Source organism: Cnephaeus nilssonii (assembly GCF_951640355.1).
Source record: "Cnephaeus nilssonii genome assembly, chromosome: 6".
In the NCBI taxonomy this organism is placed as follows: Eukaryota; Metazoa; Chordata; class Mammalia; order Chiroptera; family Vespertilionidae; genus Cnephaeus; species Cnephaeus nilssonii.
The window spans coordinates 74732189-74758502 of record NC_137077.1 but is presented as its reverse complement, the minus strand read 5'-3'; the positions used below and the strand labels follow the sequence as shown (position 1 = coordinate 74758502).

Here is a 26314-nt window from a genome sequence, read left to right as displayed (position 1 = left end):
AAATACATAAAATTTGAGTAATAGCAACATTTAAAAGAAATAGGCACCTTAATATAAACTGTGGTATTATGCTAACAGTAATTGGAATGTATATCTGGTTAGAATTTTTCTTATTTCACAAATTAATTATTTCACAAAATATTTTCCTTTTAAATCCTTTTCTCTGGCTTCTTACAGTTCACTGATTCTCTTTTTTTTAATTTATGTTTTAAATACATATTTTTATTGATTTCAGAAAGGAAGGGAGAAAAAGATATAGAAACATCAATGATGAGAGAAAATCATTGATGGGCTGCCTCCTGCATGCCCCCTCCTGGGGATCAAGCCTGCAAACTGGGCATGCGCCCTGACCAAAAATCAACCTCAATGCTCAACCACTGAGGCTCATCTGCTGGACTCACTGATTCTCTTAACAAAAGAGATCAAATTACTTTAAACTCATTTATCACTGCAATCGTCATTAATCTGTTCATCTATAGTTAGCTACTATTGGTCCAATTTACTTTTGTCATTTTATTTATTCATTCAGCTTGTCTATAATTCCTATGAGAATCCCTTCCTAACACTCTAGGACATTTTAAAGGGAATCTATTTTTTTTTATTTCATTTGCTTTCCACGTTTACATCAGGATTAGAAAGATCAATGAATTGACATGTATTTTTTTCCAAATAAATTGAACATCAAGGCAACATTTGATGTTCTGTTTGACTAAACTTTAATGTACCTCTTACTCAACTTATTTCTCTAGGTCTGACTCTCCTTTACAATTAATAGAATACTAGAGTTAATAACTACAAAGTCTTTGTACAACAGAACCACATCACCAGATTTTTCTGGAGTCATTATCCACCAATCATTTTAAATGTACAAAAAAATTCATTTTTTAAGAGGAGTTAAGTTTTTCCATTGGCTTGTGTTTAACGCATTAATGATGCTATAGTCTGATACTTGATAAAGCCTTTATTTTAGATTCTGATCTTTGACTCAAGTTAAAGTGCACCCATGAAAATAAACTTCAAAGTAGCAGAAGTTAATTCTTTATGTAAGTAAAACTTATAACTAAGGTAAAATTTGCTTTTTAATATGTTTTATTGACTGTATTTGTTTAGAGCAGTTTAGGATTCACAGCAAATTTAACTGAAGGGAAGTACAGAGATTTTCCCATATTTCCTCTGACTCCATACATGCATGTTCTTCCCCATAATCAACACCCTACCTCACAGTAGTATGTTTGTTACAACTGATGAACCTAAATTGACACATCATATTCACCCGAAGTCCATAGTTCATGTTATGGTTTATTCTTGCTGTTGTGCATTCTATGTGTTTGGAAGAATGTATAATGACATCTACCTATCAATATGGTATCAAGGAGTATTTTCGCTGCCTTAAAATCTGCTGTGTTCTGCCTATTCATCCTTCTCCCCATCCCAAAACCTGGCAACCACTGCTCTTTTTACTGTCTCCATAGTTTTGCCTTTTCCAGAGTGCCATATAGTTGTAATCTTATAATATGTAGCCTTTTCAGATTGGCTTCTTTCATTTAGTCCTATGCATTTAATGTTCTTCTATGTCTTTTCATGCCTTGATAGCTCATTTCTTTTTAGTGCTGACTAATATTCCAGTTTATTTATCCATTTACTATTGAAGGACATCTTGGTTGCTTCAAAGTTTTGGAAATTTTAAGTAAAGATGCTCTAAATATCCATGTACAGGTTTTTGTATAGACATAAGTTTTCAACTTCTTTGAGTAAATACTAAGGAGCATGGTTACTGAGTCAAATGGTAAAGTTATGTGCAGTTTTATGAGGAACTGCCAAACTGTCTTCTGAAAACTTTCAATGATCATAACTTTGAGGTTAAAGAGTATATGTCATTGGAGATACCAATAAGCCATTTGTAGGTAAAAGGAAATTTCTCAGGAGGTTTCTGTCCCCATTTTTTTCAAACAAACGAGACTGGTACATGGTTTCATTATAACAATATGTAAAATATGTATAGGTTCAACTTAAGTAGGAACTTTATTCAACCCAGCAGAAGCTCTTTATTCTTTGTCTTTGTATAGCTAATATATACACCTTCTTGAAGCTTGTTTCTATTTAAGCTTTGTCATCTCAAAAGGATCTATAGCAACAGTTTAATTTTATAATTATCTATCATCTATCATCTCCACATTTTTTTAAAATATATTTTTATTGATTTCAGAGAGGAAGAGAGAGATAGAAACATCAATGATGAAAGAAAAGCATTGATTGACTGCCTCCTGCACGCCCCCTACTGGGGATCAAGCGCGCAACCCGGGCATGTGCCCTTGACTGGAATCCAACCTGGGACCCTTCAGCCCGCAGGCCAATGCTCTATCCACTGAGCCAAACCAGCTAGGGACATCTCCACATTATTAAATTGCATGGTGTTTATTTAAAGGTGACTTGGCTAAGTACATTAATGTTTAAAAAATGACTTGGTCATTTATTTATCCAAATGAAAATTATGAATGACCATTTATTTAGGATTTTATCAATTATACTTTGTTATTGGGTTGGAGGTAAGATTTAATAACTTTGTTGGAATCTGAGTTTCTAAAACTCATTTATCAGTGCAGGAGTTCAAATGTAAGTTTAGGATTAATGGCATAAATTAATTATGCAGGCAAGGAGTTTTTCAGGTTATAGTATAGAAGTGGAGAGGAATTATGTGTCACTTAGAAAGTGATTTTCTAAATTTCAGCCAGGAAGCCCTTGGATTTAATGAAAGTTATATTCCCTAGAGAAAAAAAAAAAAGACGAAACTAGTAGATTTGACATAAAATATTCACAGAATTTTTATTGACTTATTAGCATTATCGGAACATATAATGGATCAAAATTAAACTGTATCTTTCAGGCTAATTCAGGAAGAAAAAGAATCTACGGAGTTACGTGCTGAAGAAATTGAGAACAGAGTAGCTAGTGTGAGCCTGGAAGGCCTGAATTTAGCGCGAGTCCACCCAGGGACCTCCATCACTGCCTCGGTTACAGCGTCTTCACTGGCCAGCTCATCGCCCCCCAGTGGACATTCAACGCCAAAGCTCACACCGCGAAGTCCGGCCAGGGAAATGGACCGGATGGGAGTCATGACACTGGTATGCGTCTGGAGAACCTTTGCTGCCACTCGGATTAATGATACATTAGTGGATACTGACTGGGCGAAGGGCTTTCTGTGTGTTTTATGGTTTCTCCTTTTTACAACAACCCTATGTGGTAGGGACAGTTATTAATCCCGTTATGAGATGAGGATTTGTAATCTACATAGGTGTAACTTTCCCTAGGTTATATAATAAGAAAATGGAAAAGGTTAATTAAAAGACAAATAGGTAAAATAATAGTTGATACACCGTAAAATCCAGCACAAACTTAATTAATGGAGGATAAATTAATCATCCTACAGAAAAATCTGAAATGTATATTGTGTTTCTGGTAAGAAGGTTGTGAAGCTTCTATAAAAGTTCACAATGTGTGTGTGTGTGTGTGTGTGTGTGTGTGTAATATATTGCCAAGATGTTTAATTCTCTTTCTAATGACATTTTTAAATAAATATGTTGCAATCATTTGAGATATGGCTAGTGAATTATATAGATGAAAACTACCTTATAAATAATTGATTTTTAAGTTTTCATTTTACCTTGATGAAATTTCTGTTACGTATATAAAAGTAGGTATCTCTTTCTTTGATTATGCAATTGAGAACTTAAATAGAAAACTATTTATATGGTGAGGCAATATTGCCCACAGCAAACTTTGTATTTATGGAACTTCCATGCAATAAAATCTATAGAAGAGAAATGGTGAATTTTTTTAAAAAAAGGAAACATTTATCTCCTTAAGACATTAAGCCAGTGAGTCCTCTAGTCTCTGCTGACTTCCATACTTAATATTAAAAATAGAAGCACGGACAACAGGCCATTCAGAAAAAAGACTAACCAATCAGAACCAACTCCAACCAGATACAGAGCAAAATTTTAGCCAATGTACTAAGATATACTAAGGCAGTAACTGAGCTACATTATGATCTACTTATTTTAGAAATCTAGACATCCCTCTGATTTTATTAACTAAAATGACATTGTCTCTGGCTTAGTTTATGCCTGTTTAGTACATGCTACATATTGATGGCCTACTTGTCAACTACAGTTAAGTAAGAATCTTGGTCCATAGAGCATAATTTAGTCAGATTCAAGGCAAGGAAACTGGTTGTTTCTGTACTACTATTATTTACTTACATTTTTACAACATAGTGTTTTGAACTTTTAAGTATTTTCATGAACATTAGTATTATAATCCTTGATAGTGTTATTACTTTTATAGTAATAAGATAAAATATTTTTAATATTTAGATGTGGCATTTATGTGTTTGACAAGGGTACCAGTGCTCTCATGAATTTTCTTGAGTTAGTCATTTATAACTAAATCAGTGGTAAATGAACATTATCACACTGTAATTTCAGTACTTAAAATTACTTAGAACATTTTCTGAGGGTTAACAAGTATTTAAAATGTTGAATATCTGACCCAGATAAACAAGAAATGAAATCCAGAAAGTCCTTATTACCTACGGAAACTTTGTCATCAAATAACAATAGTGAAAAAGATTTTCTTTTACATGTAGAAAATAGTGGAGGAAAAATAATATTGTTGGGTATAATTTATATTTGAATATTCAAAGAAACATTAGAAATTTTAGGGACAGAAAATATAGATTGCAAATACATTGTAATTGTTTGGGTTGTCTATGTTCATATGTTTTGCAATCATGTTTATTGCTTTGTTGCATTTATTTTTATTAGTATATCCACTTTTACCTCACCACTAACACATAAACATAAATGACATGTTAGCAATATCTAATTAGAACACTGGATGGGGTAAACCTACCCATTTTCTAATAACAAGTAAAATGTAAAGCATGATGGAATAGTTTAACAAAAATCATTTTATTTTCATAAGACAAAGCAACAAAGATATTAAGTGAATAAGGTTCATATGGACTCATAAAGAATTAGCTTTATAAAATATTCTGTAAAAGAGCATTGACAAGAAAATAGCAGCTCCAGAAACATGTTATGCTGAGGTCAGAGCTTGGGAATGGGGATGCGTCAGAGTCCAGGAAGACTGAGAGCCCTCAGGATCAGCCCCCCGCCCCGCCCCCCCCCCCCCCCCCCCCCCCCCCCCCGCCCAAGGAGGCCCACGGCCTGCACCGGCGGGCAAAGGCAGTGTTTGTAAACTCCACGTATATGGACTGGATGTGTGTTTATGCACAATCTTTTCATGGCCATTTGTATTTTACTGGGAGGATTTAGCTCCATATTTACTTCTGGCTAGCTCGCTCTATTTGTGCTTTATGCTTCCTAGGGCCCATGTCTCATATCGGATGCCTGTGCACAGGTGACATGCCCTACCCATGCCACCCTCTCTAAAGTGACTCCCGAGAGGAGTGCTCTTATTATGATTTTAACAAGTAAATATAAACTTAAAAGTTTAATTGGAAAAAATGGGATAAAAAATAAAAAACAAAGTCAAATTATAGATACTATTTAAACTTGTAGCATGGTTAAATGATAATCATTAACTAGTTGTGTTTTATGTTGCTTTTGTTACTGCCAATCACAGCCAAGTGATCTAAGGAAACACCGGAGAAAGGTACTGTAAACACCTTTTCTATGACTACCAGTTGAATATTGTTTTTTTTCTATGAAAGCTTTAAAATTATGTTCCTTGTAGTTTAAATACTGTAGTAACATAAAAAAGAAATAGTAACAGCATTTAAGCATTATTGAATTCTTTAAATATGACCATAAGAGCAAATGTCTTAAAACAAAAAATTTTTTTCATGCTTTTTTGGGTCAACCATTAGATCATGGGGACTAAGTATCCTGATTTTCTACAGAAGATTTAGAGCACTGTTGGTACAAAAATTATATAGTTTACTATCTCTACTAGAACAATAGCAAATGTAGGTTTTACTATTATTCAGGTATGGTGAGGCCAACAGGTCAGGAGACAACTGCAATGAAAAGGTGACTTGTTAATTTTTCCAAGAGGATGGGCTCACCGTGGGATGTAGGGCCACAGGGGAGCCCCTATGGGTCAGGAGACAGAGAGAGTGGGGGAAAGCATGGGCAGGAGACTTTATTATGGTTTCTGTGGGAAAGACAAGGCGAAGTAGGTGAGTAGGGTTAGGATCGGCTGTTTTGAATAATTTTGGTGGGCCCTAGGGAGAGGGGCTATCTCTAGTTGTCTAATGCCTGACCCGGATGATAACGGCCGAGGAATATTGCTTCCTGGAGTGTAAGAGCAGATAGGTTAAGATGGTGTGGGGTCCAGATCTGGATGGATGGATTTTCATGTGGAAGGCCCACTCCAGGGAAGTGGCTTGCTTTCTCTAGGATTTAGCTAGCCCTGGGAGAGGCAGTCTCTCCTGGCTCAGGATGGCCCCAGGCGCCAGAGCATCAAGAATATAGAAAACTAGAGGCCTGGTGCATGAAATTCATGCACTGGGGGGGGGGTCCCTCAGCCCAGCCTTCGCCCTCTCACAATCTGGGACCCCTCGCTCCTTACCGCCTGCCTGCTCACTGCTCCTTACTGCTCCGCTCACTGCTCCTTAGCACTGCTGCAGAGGGGGAAGAGGCTCCCGCCACCGCCGCTGCACTTGCCAGGCATGAGCCCGGCTTCTGGCTGAGCAGTGCTCCCCCTGTGGGAGCACACTGACCACCAGGGGGCAGCTCCTGCATTGAGCGTCTGCCCCCTGGTGGTCAGTGCACGTCATAGCGACCAGTCGTTCCACCATTCGGTCAATTTGCATATTAGGCTTTTATTATATAGGATATGCAAATAGAATTAATACACTGCTTTCCTGTCCAGAACGAGATCAAGAGCATAAATATTGAAATAGGGAATAAAATGGACTCCAGTGCTGGGAACATAGAAAAAAAAATCTGAGTAAAATTTCAGTAGGTAAAGAAAGAAAAATTAAAAAGCAAGATCCTTTTCAGAAATTCAGCCTCAGGAAATTCAGAGAACAGATGATTGACTGGTAAGAAAGGTAGGTTATGGAAAGACTACAAGCTAAAAATTGTTGCATATCAGGGTAAGGAGTTACCTGCATGATTTCACTTACCCTTCAAAAGAAAACATTAAAATAAGTATCATCGCCTCCATTTTATCGATGAAGACATTTATTCTTAGTTAGCACATGTGGTAAGTAATTACCACAAATAAGAGAAACCAGGATTCAAATCCAGCTCTGATTCCAAAGCCTTTCTCTTCAATTTTGCTTAGATGGTGTGAGCTCTCAGCATTATTCGGAGAAACAGCTTGTGTACAGTATTCTTAAACGCTGCTATTCAAAAAGTCAGCATAGTTTGACTGGCAGATCGAAGAGAGGAGGGTATTTTATAACAATGTGTTTCAGGAGAAAATCTGGGAGCAGAAATCATCATGCTTAGCAGAAACAAAGTGGAAAACAATCATGGTTAGAGCATGAACTGTGAACCATAAATACATGTTAGGAAGAGTACGGAAACACACTTCATGAGTTGAAATGGAATGTGAGTTTAGGAAGGTTTTCCATAGCATTGATATAATGCTGGAAATAGTTCTTAAAAAGATTCTTTTGGTGACACTCTGTTAGCTGAAATGGAGAGAGAAAATTCTATGAAGAAACCTGCCTAAATCGTCGAGAGTAATCTAGGCTTGGATGACAAAAGCACAGAAAAACAATTTCATTACATTTCTCCAATGCATGAGATCTCCATCATATATAAATACATTTAAGCATAATAACTTAAAGTAGAAACAAGCAAGACATTGCATAGACATAAAAGAGAACACAGGGAAGTGGCTTTAAAATTTTTGCCATAGCCATATTTAGAACATTTTTTCATCAGAACTTCTGCAACTATTTCTTAAAGCTGTGCTTTCCACAGTTTTTCTATCACCATATGTATTTGTAATGCACAACGATGCTATGAAGGAAATATGCCATTATTGCAAAAACATACCTTCACAAATAGCTTGATTATTGAAAAGTCTTATTTTAATACAGCTCTATATCTCTATCTCTGTCAAAATTTATGCAATCAGGATTTGTTCTGGATTCTGAAATACAGTGTTCTTTAAGGAAATCCCTCCCGCCTCATCTTCTTAGGGTTTTCTGTCTGCCTTTGTCAATTTTCTCATGGCAAGTGGTGAGATGAAACAATTTGCAAGAATTATGTTTCGACCTTTTATTATCGTCCTTTTAAAAATAAAGTTTTTTATTTAAACTGTAACTCATTTCTAAACCCTCTGAATACATTTCTTTAGTGTGAGCAATTTAAAACATAATCTAATAAAGTTACATTTTGACAGCTTGTGTTCTCACTTCAAAAACCCCCCACTGAAAAGATGCCCATGCTATGATAGCCTGACTATGCATTTTTAGTAAATTTGCTCTAATTTTAGTAAATTATTTATATTCTGATATATTAAAATAGATTCTAAAATAAAGCACCTAGGGATTGAAGCACCTAGGTTTGTTTCCCAGGTTCCATTTTTCTCTCTTGCCATGGAAAAAGTCCAATCTTGCCTCCAGCAGGGCTAGGAATAAAGCCACTGCCCAGAGTTTCTGCTCCACATTAAAGCACGGTCCAGTCCGGGATCTGGCTGACTTAGCTTGTGTTCCCAGCTGCATTTCATTGCATGTGGGGTCCACGTGGCCGGGCCATGGTGCTGCTGAAGGCCATATGGCAGGCTAGCACACAGGTGAGTGTGGGTCCTAGCAAGAGAGCGCAAGAGCTGGCAAGAGGACAGCAGAGAGAGGATTATACCTGGGAGCTTAGCCATTAACCCTTCAGAACTTCGTGTGCTTGCAGTGCCTCTACCTCCTAGCCAGTCATTTTTCTCAGGTTACATGGACAGGCAAGCTATGTCACAAGCGCCCATCTCCCCCTTTGTTGGATCCCTTCCCCCAGTGTGTTGCAGGGAATGGACAGGTGGTTCCCTGGGGAGTGTGAAGTTGCAGCTTCCTGGTGAAGCTGCCCAGGTGATCATGCTTATAATGTCTGGCCTCCCCTTTGCTCCTTTCCTGTTATAAATATTGACTAGCTAATTATGACTATAACACCTGCATATTGATCTTTGGTATTTATTTACTCTTAAACATTTTTTTGTAGTAGGTCCATATTTACTTTAACTGGAGTGTCTACACTCTTAAAGAGTTATTAAATTAACACTCTTTAATAACGTGAATTTATATATGTAAAACCTATATGCCCCAAGTTTTTTGGATTGTTTTTGTGTTAGAGTTTTCTCAGATAGCCTTGCTTTGATGTTTCTCCATTTTTATTCATTTCAGTTGAAATTTAAAAAGTTCACCTGAATATATTGTTTTCACTTGTAGATTGCAGTGGTGGAAGAAGATGGTCGGGAGGATAAAGCGACAATTAAATGTGAAACTTCCCCTCCCCCGACCCCTAGGACCATCAGGATGACTCACACCCTCCCTTCTTCCTACCACAATGAGGCCAGAAGGTATGATTCTCCCAGCACAGGATACAGTGCCCGCACTCCTCCTGAAAAACATTCCTCTTCCTTTCAGTGTCGTCAAATAGACTGCTTAAAATTTTATATAACACTAGAGGCCCGGTGCACGAAATTCGTGGAAGGGGGGGTCTCCTCAGCCCAGCCTGCACCCTCTCTAATCCTCTCCAATCTGGGACCCCTCGGGGAATGTCCAACTGCCGGTTTAGACCTGATCCCCAGGATTGGGCCTAAACCGGCAGTTGAACATCCCTCTCACTATCTGGGACCCGTGGCTCCTAACTGCTCACCTGCCTGCCTGCCTGATCGCCCCTAATGGCACCCCTGCTGGCCTGGTCACCACCAAATGCCCCCCCCCCCGCCAGCCTAGTCACCCCCAACTGCCCCACTTGCTGGCCTGGTTGCCCCTTACTGCCCCCCCTGCCAGCCTAGCCACCCCCAACTGCCCCCCCGCAGGTCTGGTTGCCCCTAACTGCCCCCACTACTGGCCAGGTCACCCTTTACTGCCCCCCATGCTGGCCTAGTCACCCCCAACTGCGTACCCAGTGGGCCTGGTTGCCCCACGCTGCCTGCTGCTCGGTCATTTGGTCACCCCTCACTAACCCCCCTGCCAGCCTAGTCACCCCACGTAGCCTGTTCGAACATCCGTTCAGTTGTGATGGTCACTTAGGCTTTTATATATAGAGATAGATTTTTATTTCAACTTGTGAAATAAATAGAAACAATATCACAATTTTCACAATATTTGTGAAAAGAACAAATTTTCATTCTGAGATCAAATTTTTAGTTTTAAAATTAACTTTACATTTGTGGTCCTGTTATTAGCCAATATTTATAAGAATAGCTCTTCTCTCTCAAATGTGGGATGTAAAACTGAAACTAGTGAACACACACAGCAGTGTGGTGGTTGCCAGAGGGAAGGGGATGGGGGAGAAGGGGGTCCTCATATATGGTGACAGGAGAAGATTTGACTTTGGGTGGTGTTGCAATATACAGATCTTGTAATATAGAAATCCACACCTGAAACTTATATGATCATGTTGACCAATGTCACCCCAATAAATTTAATAGAAGGGAAAAAAAAGAATAGCTCTTCTATTTTTGGTGTATATTTTCTATTGAAATAGAATCAGGCTAGATGAGGAACTTATTAGGAATAGTAACAAAAACTACAGGGATTCTAGGATGTAGGGGCAGAAAACTTTCTACCTCTTTCCTTTTAGGTTTTTTGGCTGCTCTAAATTAAATTGACATTAGACAGATTAACAGGATAAAACAACATATTTCATTCATATGGGAGCCCCATAAAATAAGGAGATTCCCTGGCAGTCGGTCTTATATTGAGGCTTACATATTATCCTGAGCTAAGAAGGGGTTAAGGGTCTGGAGCTTCAAAGGGGAGGAAGACAGTTCATAGAAAAATGAGATCTTACGTTTGGTAAGTAAATGTTCACCATGCTATGCAGCTAAGTCCTTCTGATACAAAAAGTTTTCTCACTTATAGCTCTCTTCCTGGTACAGGCCCCTGACCTAACTTCTTTTGGGTAGTTATGGGAGAGGTATAAAGCTTCTCCTGGGAGTGCTGGACTCTGGCTGTCTTCAGCTTAAAACAACCCGCAGGCCAAAGTGGTACATCCCAAGGTGGCATATTCTGCTCCCATCAAGGACAAGTCTATACATTTGCCTTGGAGTGTAAGAGTAATTAAGGTCTGAAAAGTCCATGATTGTGCCCATTTCCCTTTAGCAGACTAGGTACACCACACTTTGGGTGCTGCTGCTCCTCAGGCAGATGGTTCCTAGAAAGGAAAAGACACACACACACACACACACACACACACACACACACACACACAAATTTACAGAATACTAATGGAAAAGATAAGGTTATATTGGGAAATATACCATCTGTCATAATGACATTTCATATTGTCTTTTCCATCTACCTAAAAAATTGCAAGCAGAGCTATATAATAATTAATGACATAAATAAATGTAATCATGCAATTTAATCTTAACTGTATGTCCTTTTTCTGTCACCAATTGCAGCATCTCTAGATACATAATTGATATAAGTGAACGTAACAATGATTAATACTTTAAGTAAGAATCTGCCTTCTAAACAGTATGGGTTTTACAACAAATATTTTTGAAAACAGAGCTTTTTGTTCTGGCAAGCAATATTTCTGTTGTGCTTACTTTTAATTTCTAATGCTTCGAAATAGATACTTCCTTCACTGTCAAAAAATGAATTATATTGTCACATAAGAAAAGCAATAGTTTTTGAGTTTAGGGATTGTGAACTCAAATTAATTAAAACGAGTAAGTAACATTAAATAATTTATTATGTCATTGTCAATTGAATAGCTGTATAAAAAAAGAATGAGGGCAATAGCTATTGAACCTCTCCTACTAATACAGTGTCAAATACACTGACCAGGAATGGAACCTAGACCAACTGCTTGAGTGTCATTTCAGCTTATCATGTACATCAAAGAATACCTTAGGATTACAAGAAAAAGTATACAATAATCACTAGGGTATATGATTTGTTACTTCTGAATCCCAACCAGATGATTTTAAATTGAGTGAATTGGGTTCCAAAACTGAGAGAAAGAATGCTTGATGAAAATCCAGTGAAACCATCCATTAAACTTCATTATTGGTTATATTTAAATTTCTTATCATATGTTACTAGATTTAAGATTTTGAAAGCACTCAGAAAAAAAATAGGTAAAAGGTCAAGTGCTAAATAATAGAAGGTCATTTAACATGTAGTTAATAAAGCCACCTATGTTTACTGATTAGCTTGAGATTGTACAAAAAAATAAGGGAAAAGATCATTTGGAACAAAAATAAATTTTTTAGAGAAAATTTGGAGGCTCAGGGCCCTAGGATGTGAAACCATACTTCAGTTTGATTGAGAGGAAAGGTGAGCAGAAAGGGAGAAAACTTCAGAAGTCTACGTGTTTCTCCTTTCATACCTTTATAAAGGAAGCAAGTCTTGTGTACGTACCTTGTGGATGTTGCATTAAAATGAGCATTTGCCCTCCTTTGTGGTTTGCAGTAGTTTAGCTGCCTCCCTGGAGCCAGACAGCCTTGGGCTTGGCAGTGCCAACAGCAGCCAAGACTCTCTTCACAAGGCCCCCAAGAAGAAGGGAATCAAGTCTTCGATAGGACGTTTGTTTGGTAAAAAAGAAAAAGCTCGGCTTGGGCAGCTCCGTAAGTATGCGTGTTTGACTTTCTACTGCTACTCGCTACAGTCACTTCTGAGTGTCCATCTGTTTTTTATTTCATTTTATTTCTCAGTTTTCTCTTTTTTTTCCTCTTTGTCCTACCAATGAAAATGGAAGATAAGAAAGGATGGCATGGAAAGCAATGTGGTTGAGGAATGATAATGTCCAAGAACCATGTCAAAATTTTGAATCATGTCCTAAGATTCGGAACTGTTGGTTGAAGAGTTTATCTCATACAGGAAGAGAAATACAAATTAAACTGAGAGTAGCTATGCTAGATGGTGTGGAGAAATAAAACTGTCAAAATAAAACTATGAAAATGTTCACTTGGTTCCATAAGGAATAATACAGGACAAGGAAGGAATTCTTAGTAATTCATAGAGAAGAATATTTGTAAAGGGGTGTTATTTGCCTTATATAACAATTTGAAAATCCAGGTTAATAAGGTAAACTTCAGATGTGGTAGATCAGTCAATGTGACTACACTGATAGCCCCTAACCATGGAGGAACAAATTTAGTATACTATATGTAATATATCTTTACAAATGTACTACTAGCAAAGGCAATATGTATATGGGAACCCCCATACATAAAAATATACAGCCTTTCATTTAAAACAAAACAAAACTATCCCGCACGTTTCTGCCCAGGAACGTTTGCCTGCTATGTTCTATGTTTGTCCTGTCCAAACAGCTACTAACAGGGCTGCTGAAACCCAAGATCCAGGATTATGCATCATTAATTAGAAACCTGACTGGCTTAATTTTTAATTTTATCAGAAAGCATTAACCTGTTTTGAAACAAAACAAATGAAGCTATGTTAAAAATATCCATGTCAAACAAACCTTGTTCTGTAACAGAACAGGAAAGGTAGTGGACAAGATGTCAAAACGGGGTGTGGATGATGGAAAAATTATGTGGCAGTTATAACTGGTTGAATAACACTGCTGTGATAATGCCCATTAATAGAGTGATGCCACCTAGCTCAAGGTCTCTCATGGGTTGGTTATGACTCTCTCTCCTCGTTCAGCACATCCCCTAATTGCTTGGACATGAACATTTCAACCACACAGATATCTGATTTATGGATTACTAATATGGTTATGAATCACAAATTTTAAGAAATAGACTTATTCATAAATATTGTCTAAAATGTAAAATATGGAGGCTTGTAAATATTTGATTCTAAATATTATTCTAAGAAAAATTCAGAAATTTCAAGTAACTCTAAAGTCAATATATTAGTCAGTAAAGGTAGGCCACATTAATAGACATAGCATTGGGATAAAATAAGACTTTTCTATTCTATTCCACTGTGGTAACAGCCAAGGCATAGTATCCATTTCTGTTTACTGCACTTTTAGAGGCATATCATAACCTTGGAGGAAGGTTAGAGGGGAGGATTAAGCTCATGTACAGGATTGAACTCATGTGAGGAATAGCCACATAGATGAGTGTCATAATGATATCCAAAGAGCTGGCTTTTGAGGTAAGGCCTTCTTGGTTACTGAAAACTAGGTAAATTATAAAGCAAAAGCTGGGTAAATACTAGGAAAATGTGTTCTGGAGGGGATCCAAGCATTGGAAAGATAGTTTGACTGGATGACTTCTAAGATTTACTTCAAATCTAGTAATACTGAATCTATGACACTCTAACATTTAAGCCTATATCAAACAACCTTTTTTTTTTTATAAAACATATACTATTAATTGTTTACTATAAAATGCATGTGTATTTTTAAAATTACAGACTTTCAGAGTTAGACAAATCTAAGATCATGTAGTGTTCCACACTCTCTAGTATGTAAAAATAGAGATGAGTTTAATAATGGTTAAGGGTATTAGTTCCCAGCTCTCACTACCTAGTCTAGTGCTCCAGACAATATACTCTTGGAGCCGTTTTAATAAAAAATACCTCATTGAGCTCCTAGTCCCATGGAACAAGTTTGGTAACTTAATGAAATTAAAAACATGACTATTTCATCAAGTTTATAACTTTTTGAGGATATTGCACTTAAGTGCATAAAAATTAAAAAGTAATTCAAGGTAACAGTAAAAAAAGACATCATAGAGTACAGTATAATTTTTTTATTAAAGATACAGACATAATGTAAGAAAGGAGTTCAGATTATTAATTTTCTCTCCCTAAATACATTTGATTCTACTAGGAAAATCTAAGTGAAATTTTTCTACAGAATTGAAAAGGTGTACAGCTAGAGTTTCAAATAGAACTGATACCTGAGAAAGGGTACTGAAGTGACATGAAAGAAAAAAAACTCTAAGGGGAGTGTGCTAGAAACAACTTGGGTCTTTTCTGTGGTTAGTCAGGAAGTGGGTTATTGGCTGGGGTCAGGAATGGGAAAACAAATTATTAAGCAAAGGAAATGGTTGGACTAAAGATAAAGTTACCTAACTGTGGAGAGATTGGAAATGCAGAGCTCAAAAGACAACAACTTAAAGCAGAGACACGCACACAAATTAAATTATCTAAATTCCAGGGTCAAGTAGGAGGCTAGGAGTTAGATCAATCAAGTACCTTGCTAAGAGGCAGTTAACCTAAAGCTTATGAAAATGGTGATAGCGTGTGAAGACAAGGTAGATGTGTTAAAGCATTTATTGCTTCTGGGGGAATCATCCGCTCCATAGGATCTTAACATTCATTTGTTTACTACTGGGAAACACAGTTCTCCCAGGTCTGCAGAGAGCCCTAATAATAATGACTACAAAGAAAAAAAGAACAGAACACACATGACCAGCCTAGCTGTTGTTAACAGTGAATAGTGAGGATAAAGACAAGAGGCCATTTACAGACATTGCAAGAGAAGGAACCATAATCAAGAACAAAAAGATCTTGAAGAATGGAGAATTGGATAAGTAGAGCCCAATATAGCAAAGCTGTGAAAAATGAGTTAAAAAGAACACTGTCCCTCAGGGGAGCACAGCCATGCCTTTCCCTTCCCTCACTTCTTCCCCCAGGCTCCTTACCTTTGCCTTCGTCTCTCCTATGCTCCAGAGGCCCTTCTTTGGCTTCTGTAACTTGTTTGCTGAGCCTGCTGGCTCACTTCTAAGATCTCTGTAATTTTCTAAATAAACTTTCTCTTATAATCTATACTAATAAAAAGGTAATATGCTAATTAGGCAGGATGTCTTCCAGACAACCATCCAGATGTCCTTCCTGACAAAGCCATGCCCAGACGAAGCCGCCTGCCAGTGGTCCCAGGAGTGCCAGCAGCTGCTGCTATGGCCTAGGAGAGAGAGAAGCCGCCTGCCCATTGACCCCTGCGACTGTGGCTGGCCCAGACAAAACCAACCTGGGTCCCAGGTGCCTGCAGCTGGCCAGAGGGAATCCCAGGTCCCGGGTGCGGTGCTAAGGCAGAGGTGGTTAGGGGCGATCAGGCCATCAGGGAAGCAGTGAGGGGCAATCAGGCAGGCAGGCAGGTGTGCAGTTAGGAGCCAGCGGTCCCCGATTGTGAGAGGCATGTCCAACTGCCGGTTTAGGCCCAATCCCTGTAACAGTGAATAGTGAGGGATCGGGCCTAAACCGGCAGTTGGACATCCCCCGTGGGGTCCCGAATTGGAAAGGGTGCTGGCCAGGCTGAGGAACCTCCCTCCTGTGCACAAATTTTGTGCACCGGGTCTCTAGTTTGAAAATAAAAGAGGAAAATATATTAATTTTGAACAGGCAAAATCCCCAATTAAAGACATATAAAATGGATATATTATTGATTTTTTAAAGTACTTTTACAAATTTCCTTTAAATGCATATAAAAAGTAATACATTTCAGAGGCATTTTGCCTACTAAATTGCATATCCCTTTCATTTATAGCCATCTGACAGATTGTATTGGAATTGTCTGAACTCATTGACCTGCTATAATCAGCATAAGAAAGAAAATGATGTCATCATGACAAAAACAGACTCAAGATTGCACCGGTATTATTTAGCAAGCACCTTTCTACACATAAAATTTGGGTAGTTGTGCTCGCCTTTCCAAAAATTAGATTATTCCTAGATGCTATGGAACCAACAGATAAAATATAAACTTCACAAAGTATCAGTTAGAGATGACTCATTCTCTGCATGGTGAAAGGGCCTTTTTTTGGAAGAAATCAGTATTTAGCTTCAACTGTGAACATTTTTTACACATTCTCTATGAGCCTGGCACTGCCTAGATGCCTCCTCCAGAGAGCTAACAGACATGGCATTAATTAAGTATCCATTTATCAATTCAAGTGTAAATACAAACTAATAAAGAGAGGTCCAATAAAAGAAAGATGAAGCTACTGATCAGCAGCAGTTTATAGTCTTAATTTGTCTGTAGTTAGAGCTCCCCCTTTTTAATATAGGTACTTCTGCTGGAAAAAAATGGAGAGGCAGAAACCTTAAATTGCAGAATTGGGCCATAAATTTTACCTCAAGGGCCATCATGAAATAAATTATTTTGAATGGAGTCTAAGGCCCAGGCAACATATAGATATTTTCCTTCACAATCCAAATGAGCAAATATCTCCATCTAGTATTACTCATAGATCTGGGCATAGGAGGGTCTTTCCTTGAATTCCTCAGCCTGGGTCTTAGGAAGCCTCACACTTTGCAGTACCTTTGTTGAAATTCTCTAAGAGCTTCCCTCTGGTGCCTAGGAGAGGCTGGCCTGGAATTGCTTTCTGGGCAAGGAACCCTCAGTAAAAACCTAGACCTGAGTGGGTCCAATTTCTGGAAGCATTGAAAGTTTCTGTTGTGTCTCAGACCTTGAGACCAATATCATCTAATATAATTAAACCATGTGGACCAGGGTCCCTGTTTCTTCCCATCGGGGTGCTCTCTACTTCTCTAGCCCAGGCCTGGGGTTGACAAGATATCCTGCTGAGCCCAGAGACTTTTGCACTATGCAGTTGTTCTGGACCAATGATCTCCCCTGGTTCCAGGAGAGTGCCCTAGCAAGTGAAACATTCACTTCTGCTGGCCAGAATGATATTATATAAGATTGAACCACTAAATTGTTGCTGCATTGATTTGGGGTTACTCAAAGTGTTTATATAGAAAATGGGTTGGTAAAAAAATTGAATTGGCCCCTCACACTCTAGGACAATTCCAAGACAATTTAACAATTCCAAGTCCTCAAGGTCCTTGCAAAAGTATACCTGAGTGAAAAAAATAGCCCAGAAAACTTCAAGGAATTTGACTTGGGCCTTTGTATGTGCAACTACTAGGGGACCACGGACAAGGTGATACACATTTTGTAATCTGAGTATCCACTGAATCATGAGACTCAAGCCTTCTATGACTAAATACCCTATGCCATGAGATGGGTGGAGTTAATGTTGTTCTGTCCACATTCCTAATGGATTTTCTAGAGAAAAAGTCACCCACAAGTCAGCGTTTCTCATCAGGGGCACTTTTGTCATCTTCAGAAGGGCAAGCTAAAGTATTCTCGACTCATTGATGTTTAGAATCTTTGTCCCCTATTTAGTGAATATCAGCTGCACTTTGCAGTCATGGTGACATCTAAACATGTAGCCCCCTCTTCCCACCCACATAAGTGAATATTTACGCTCACTCTCTGGAAGACTAACACTTATCTCCAGTCCAAGAGCCAACAGATTGATAATGCAAACCGCAAATGTGAGTCACATATGTAATTTTTAATTTTCTAGTAGCCACATTAAGAAAAGTGAAAAGAGACAGGTGAGATGAATTTTAGTAATACATTTTATTTAAACCAATGTAAGAAAATGTTATTATTTTAAGTGTAATCAATATAACATTATTAATTAGATATTATATATATACTTTTGTACTAAGTTTTCAAAATCTTGTGCATATTTATAATGAAATAGTTTGGAATAGCCACGATTCAAGTGCTCAATAGCCACATATGACTAATGAATAAAAGTGGTATAGATGAATAGATATTCCCAAAGTTCACACTGCCATAGGAGCCTGCTGATGCCTGGGACAAAATGAGACTGACTTACCTTTACCAGTTAGGTAGCTGATCAGGTATGTAACAAGATGTACCTGGGATTTATGGGGCAGCTGGGTCAAGTCTATGAAAGAATGTTCTTCTCATTTAACAATAGTTTAATTGAACTAAAAATGCATGTATTTAGACTTGGTCCTGCTTAAGGGTACATTTCTACATGTGATGCATAAAAATAAATTTACCTACTATATTAAATTGTCATTTTCTATAGGCATTTTTAAACCAGATGTGTCCACAAGTCTCTATTCAAAGGACCTTAGGTTTTGAAGTACTCGGGGTATTTCCAAACTCCTCATGCTTTTTATTTTTATAATTTTAATTATGAAAAGCAAAATTTACAACCTATTTTTTCTAGATCTGGTTTAATCTCAAAATCATTGTAGAGATTTCTTTGTTTCTCTTCCAGAATTTTTATTGTTAAAAATGTTATTTTTCTATCATTGAAATCTAGGGTTCTTAATAAAGTTAACATCAGAATTTAACTGGTATTCTTTGTTCTGAAGAATAAGAAGCCTAATTGATCCAACCACCAGGTGGCTGGAAATGTCTCACAGTTTTGAATGGGTCTACCTCATCAATCTCTATGTCCCCATCTGTACTGTGAAAATTTTGCAACTTTAAAAGTGAACAATCATTTACATTTAAAGAATAGAATTTTATTGTTAATTGCAGATTGTGAATAATAATTTATGAATGTACAGTAAGGCAAGTATATCAATGAGAGAAATAAATGAAAATATTCATTCACTGTACATAATGGAAAAATCCCATGATTCAAGATGATCCCCAAGAGTGCCTTAGTTAGGTTTTGGACAACTTCACAAATGACACCAAAAAATGAAAATCTCTCATAATAAAAAAAGTCTTTAAGCATTAACTGCACATGTTCATATTTGAATAAAATAAATTTTGGTCCCCAAACTGTGAAGCTCTGCATAAGATCTAGATAGCAATAAATGTGTTTTCAATCAAATAGAAATTTCTTATAGCATTCAGTAGCAGAGTTACTAGGCTATGAGAGTAACTTGTGATATCAGTGTTCCAAAATTAATAGTATCAAGTATTATAAATTATTCGCTAAAATAAATTATGAAAAACAGCAGCAACAAAATTTGCCTCTGGTTAAGTCCTGCAAATGTTAAGTAAGGGAATGTCCATTACAATGACAGAGAATAAATTTGTCTTTAATAGTTCTTATTTACTGACATATTGGTAACATTTTTGTGTAGTCTTTGTAAGAGTTGATATTAACTTAAATCTTTGTACCTAATCTTGAGCTTAATTGGAGTCTAAATCCCTTCCACTATATATATATATATATATATATATATCTTAATCCACTTAAGAATAGTGAGCATTTTCAGATTTTTTTATTATTATCTTAAGTTTTACATATGTCTTCTTTTTCCCCAACTGACCCCCCGCCCCAGTGTCTGTGTCCATTGGCTATGCTAATATGCATGCATACAAGTCCTTTGGTTGTTCTCTAACCTCCGCCACCTCCCCTGCCATTTGTCTCAGGATCTATTTTTGTTCATCAAATTATGTTGATCACTATATCCCACCTATGAGTGAGATCATGTGATATTTATCTTTCTCCGACTGGCTTATTTCGCTTAGCATAGCATTTTCAGATTTTTCACACAGAATAAATATCAAAGAGAAAACAGAGCCCAGGATTAAGTTCTCATTTTTTATTGTAACAAATTCTGTATGAATTAATTATATGTTTAGGGATTCTGAATTAAATAATTGTATTGGAAAATGTGTAATTCTGTGTTTGATGCTTAACATATTTTTTCCTTCCTCCTTTCATTCCAAGGTTACATATATTTTATATACTCCAAAGCCAATAAAATTGCCACTAACCCCAATATTTTTTATTTATTTACTGGATATAAAGAATCCTTTCAAGGGTCTTTCTGAAAATAGACTTAGAATTTTTTCCAGGTATTATAAAATTTACAAAACAAAACCTGCCAGAACATATGAAATTCTGGAAGTAAGGTTTATATTGCGTATAGGGATCATGCATGTGAGCAAAAGAGGATTCCAGAAGCTAGAAATGAAAAGCTTTTAGAAATCAGGGAATACCTCTCCATTCTCTTCACTTGGAATTGAAGACATACACCTGAGTTTCTACTCACTGGACTATCAATTAACCCAATTATATACGAAGTCTTTTAAAAGTTTTAAATGTTGCCCGGCCAACGTGGCTCCGTGGTTGAGCATCGACCTGTGAACCAGGAGGTTACGGTTCGATTCCCGGTCAGGACACTATGCCTAGGTTGCGGGCTCAATCCCAGTGGGGGGTGCGCAGGAGGCAGCTGATCAATGATTCTCTCTCATCATTGATGTTTCTATCTCTCTCCCCCTCTCCCTTCCTCTCTGAAATCAATAAAAACATTTTAAAAAGTTTTAAATGTTGAAAAACTCAATACTCCACAAATATTTGCTCTTATTTTTTAGTAAAAAAAGAGATCACTAGAATTTCAAATTATATATTCATGTGTTTATCAGTATACAGGCCACATGTTTTATGTTGCTCTGAGTTACCATTGAATAGTGCCGAGGTCGGCAAACTGCAGCTAGCGAGCCACATGCGGCTCTTTGGCCCCTTGAATGTGGCTCTTCCACAAAATACCACGGCCTGGGCGAGTCTATTTTGAAGAAGTGGCATTACAAGAAGTTTAAGTTTAAAAAATTTGACTCTCAAAAGAAATTTCAATCGTTGTACTATTGATATTTGGCTCTGTTAACTAATGAGTTTGCTGACCACTGTAATAGTGTAACAGTAGATACTATTTTTTTTTTCATTCTCTCAGTGTATGTTTATGCATGTTGGTTTGGAAATATAAATACATTCAAAAAATGTGTGTGGGGGGTGAGGAGAAAATGTGGTAGTAAACAGTTGCTCAAATAAATTTTTAAGAACTTAATTGCAGAATTGACACAATATGTTTAATCTAATGTGAATAGTGACTTCTTCACAGGAGGCTTCATGGAGACTGAAGCTGCGGCTCAGGAGTCCCTGGGGTTAGGCAAACTTGGAACTCAAGCTGAGAAGGATAGAAGACTGAAGAAAAAGTAGGTTTGGAGATTTTTTCCCCTCCTTTTTTAAACTTTAATTTACACTTTTTCATTGCTTATAGGGAATTTAAAAAGAGACTAGTTGGAAGAAAATAACTGACTGATGGATATTGCCCTGGTATTTCCTAAAACTATTCAGTGCTCGAGTTTCCTTGTTCTAATAGGCTAGAGTTTGAAATAACATTTCTCTAAATATAGTTGTGTTATTTCAAAACACAAGTACATTAAAACATTTAAATGCAGCCTTACAAATAATGTAATAGTCTGTTTGATGTGCCATTCAGTACTATACTGTATTAGTATGATAAAATGAGAGAGTATGCCATTCATCTTTGTGTTTCTTCTCATGACAAAGTATCTCCTCTTAAGATGGAATATTTAAAAGGAGAAATTCCTCTGAATGATTGAATATAAACTTATTTTAGACTTGCAGCAGATTGTTTTGCATCTGTCAGGAAACTGATAGTGTATCTTTTCATTCACATATAATATGGGACATTTAAGTAACTTGCAAAATTGGCAAATTTTGAGTCCCACCAGCTATTGGAAAGCAAGTGGATCCATAAATAACATTTTTGGATGCATAATAACATTTTCAGTGAGGAAACAGAACCTTTAGAATATATTTTTAAAAGCTAAAGAATTTCTCTTTATTTCAGAATCTATTGGCTGGTTACTCTGCAATGGTTCATGGCTCTAGTCATCATTGTAACAGAGATTCTATCATAGATGCTCTCATGGTTATAGCATTCAGACTAATCAGCTTACTTCATATGTTGCCAGCTCACTTGCATTGCAGATGTTTACTAAGAAGGAGGAAATATGTACTTAAAAGTTGCAGAACAACTCACTAGCCAAGTTGTTTCATTAATTTGCTACTTATAAAAATTAGGTATTTATCCAAATTCACTAGAAATACTGTGCAGAAAATAAAAGTAACATTGAAAACATATTTTTAAAATACAATGAAATGTTCAGTAGCATTCCATACTAGCAAACATTTTCTTTAGTTAATTATACTTCAAAATGTATATTTAAACATTACCATAATATGCTTGAAATCTCTTAATTTTATTTATTCCTATCAAAGATTGTTATATTCAATTTTATGGTGATATATTGAGAGAGAAAAAATTAAAAAATCTTCTTTGATAGATTCTTTAAAATTTATTTCAAGTCTAAAGGATTTTTAATTTTATCTCTGAAAATTACATCTAAAGGAATAGAAGAGTCAAAACCCAGTCTGGCTAATAGACCTCCTTTACTTCTCTTAAAAGTTATTTTTTTGCCCTAGCCTATATTGCTCAGTAGATGGAGTGTCGGCCTGTGGACCTAAGGGTCCCAGGTTTGATTCCAATTAAGGGCACATGCCTGGGTTGTGGGCTTGGTCCAACATGCAGGAGGCAGCCAATCAATGATTCCCTCTCATCATTGATGTTTCTCTCTCTCTCTCTCTTCCTCTCCGAAATCAAGGAAGGTATATATTTTTTAAAAAGTTATATTTTATTTTTCTCTCAATGAAATATTTACATACAATGGAAACCTGGCCACCTTTCACATTGCATACAAGGCTGATATTAAGGCATGCATTACATAGTTCATTGTTTTTTTATGGGACCAAGTTAAATGTCTCTTTTGATGGCTACTAAAGTTAAATATCCCAATTATAAAGTGATCTTAAAAATATATATTATTATTATTATCTATTATTAACTTTACATACTGTTGGATTGATTAGATATTAATGTTATGGAATTATTTTTCAAATTCTCCATACCCTCATAGGCAGAAGCTGATTTTAGTTCTGGATTGAGTTTGAAAATATTTCTATGCTTGACTTTTGAGTTTATTTTGCAATATGTTTAAGCAAAATATGATTTTAAAATGTATTAAATAGAATACTGTCACTAATATAAGAATAACATGAAAGCATTATTTACTATAATACAAGCTAAAATGTATTAGTTATTTTCTATAGAATAATAGTACTTGGATTAAAGTGAATCCAACGAAGTTAATCAATGGAAGATAGTATTTCTTTTATTATTGTTTATCCCATAGCAAGAACCCTCTGACCATAAATATATAACTAGGATGTGTGAGACGTATATATAGTGCTAGCACTTATTCAGAACTTGCATGACACTATACTGTGGCTTCTGGGTTACTAAAGGGTGAATGAAGTGTTTTCATGTAATGAGTTATATAAGATAGACAAGTTCAATTATTCTTAAATTTTCTAAAGTATTTAAAATTTTATTGAAACAATTCCATTTCTAAAGATACCCTGTCCTCTTTAAATGTGCTTCAAGGAATACAATTTTCTGTGTTGAATTTTCATGTGAATTAATATTCTTTCAGGATGGAAAATAATTCAAGTACATTTTATTAGAAAGATAAACAAAACCATAAAATGGAACTTCTTTCAAAAAGTTGAACACTATGAGTTATACATTTTAGTTGCTATGACCATAGTTTCCTATCAATTTTTTTTTATTCTAGTCTTTGGCCAAAAAAGTAATGATTCCAGAACTAAGTACTTTGATCGATATTCACTGCCCCAAAGTTGATATCAGAGATCCATTAGTCTCTGAAGGAATTAGCAGACCTGGAGAAAAATTTTATTTTTAACTTTCCTAGGACATCAGGTATTTAAAATGGACAATATGTGATTTTTAATTTAATTGGGAATAATTTTCTCTAAAGATGTAATTATGGCACATTTTTAAAAACCATATGTTCATAGAGCAATATTCAAGACATTCCCAATTTTTGCAAAGTTCAGAAATTTGTCATGTTGCCAGTCCCAAAGAAAAGTCTAATTTGAGGTGCATTTACCATTCAGCAAATTGAGCACACAAGATTTAGAACAGCTTACTAGATCTGTGTTCCTACTTTATTATAGTTTAACTTTTCTTTATGGTACAGGCATTTGTTTTTCTTATGTTTCTAGCTATTGTCCAATGATGAGAAATAGAAAATCAACAATACTGGATCTGCTAAAGCACCCACTATTCAAAACATCTTATCAACCTTCACCTTTCTGAGTTGGGTATGATCACACAGGTGCTATTCTTTCATCAGAACATCTAACCTAGCCTAAGTCAATCTACTATTATTCTTAAGGTTCACATTTACAATGCCTTATTTCTGCTATACTTTCCTTTAAAACTTAAATTCCTTAATTTTTTCCAGCAGGTTTATGTAGAGTGCTGCTAATACCAATAATAATTGTGTCAAACTGACAGCTCCTAATCTTTAAGGATTTAGTCACTTATTCTTATTATAGATCTCAGTATTAGAAATATGATTTCTCACAATTTTCTTGATGTCAAGTCCCTCTGGAGGGTCACTACTCTCTGAGAGCTTGTCCATGAGCTTCTGTTTGATTTAATTGGACTACAGGCACTTTTCTGATTGAACACAAACTAAACATCTCCTCTATTTCTGAGGCTCACATTACAAACAACAGGACCTAAGAACTTGTCCTCTTTCCTTTTATACCTGTCACCCGATCTTCAGGAATGTATTTCCCTTTCTTAGCTCTCCAGCTATGTGTTAGGCTAACACCTAAAGTTGTTCAAGCTGGTCAACCACAGCTACAAAAAAATAACTGCATGATAAATAGGCCTCACTGTAGGGCCAAAAGCTTACATGATCTGGCACATCAAAAACCTCTATTTCTGAATGTTCTTTGACTCCATGAATCCCTGAATTTCACTTAGAATATAGATGTGGTATTTTAGGACTCAGTAAATAGAAGCTCTGCTCTTTGACTAAAGTTTAGAATCTATTTGATGCTAGACAAAAGAGTCAAACAATTAGAGATCACAATACCAGCTTTATTGCTGAAAGAGCTGTTAGAACATGACTTAAGTATATGGGAAAAAGAGGGTTTCCTAAAACTGAATCCCCAAATTTGATAAACTTACCTGACACAGAAAGAGCTGGATAGTCACAGGCTTCCAAGATGCACAAGTGTTGCCCACGCCTCCTTCAGAATAGCATCCACAATATCCCGAGTCCATCAATACATTAATCTGGAATCAAGGATCATAAACTCACAAGGAAGGAGATGAAATTTTATGTCATTAGCATCTTTGCCTAAAGAAGAACTTTTTGAAATACCAATGTCAAATGTTTTGTAATAATGTCTCACCAGATTTCTTACCTTACTTTTCTCTCCTGGAATATATTTAACTGCCAATTATCCATATCACCTTTCTGGGAATGTGATGATAGGATGTGTGGCAAACTCCCTAAATACTTAGAGTTCTGAAAATATGTTTTACATCTAAAATTAGTTGATAATTGCCCAAAGTGTAAAACTATTGATTTAAAATAATTTTCCCTCAAAACTTTGAAAGTATTACTCTTCTTGCTTCCAGTTTTGTCCACTATCAATTGCTTGTCATTCTTTCATATTTAACATGTAGGGTTTCTTTATACAC

At 36.4% G+C, this 26314-nt stretch overlaps 1 protein-coding gene across 5 annotated transcripts in view; it reads left to right on the top strand.

Annotated features, from left to right (window-relative positions):
• PPFIA2 (PTPRF interacting protein alpha 2) overlaps positions 1-26314 on the top strand; it is a 452551-nt gene that overhangs the window by 373359 nt on the left and 52878 nt on the right. For all 5 annotated transcript variants that reach the window (XM_079775027.1, XM_079775026.1, XM_079775024.1 and 2 more), the window contains 5 exons: positions 2885-3122; positions 5647-5676; positions 9416-9546; positions 12620-12774; positions 21767-21860. In XM_079775027.1, the coding sequence (XP_079631153.1) occupies positions 2885-3122; positions 5647-5676; positions 9416-9546; positions 12620-12774; positions 21767-21860 (648 nt within the window). The remainder of the gene's footprint in view (positions 1-2884; positions 3123-5646; positions 5677-9415; positions 9547-12619; positions 12775-21766; positions 21861-26314) is intronic.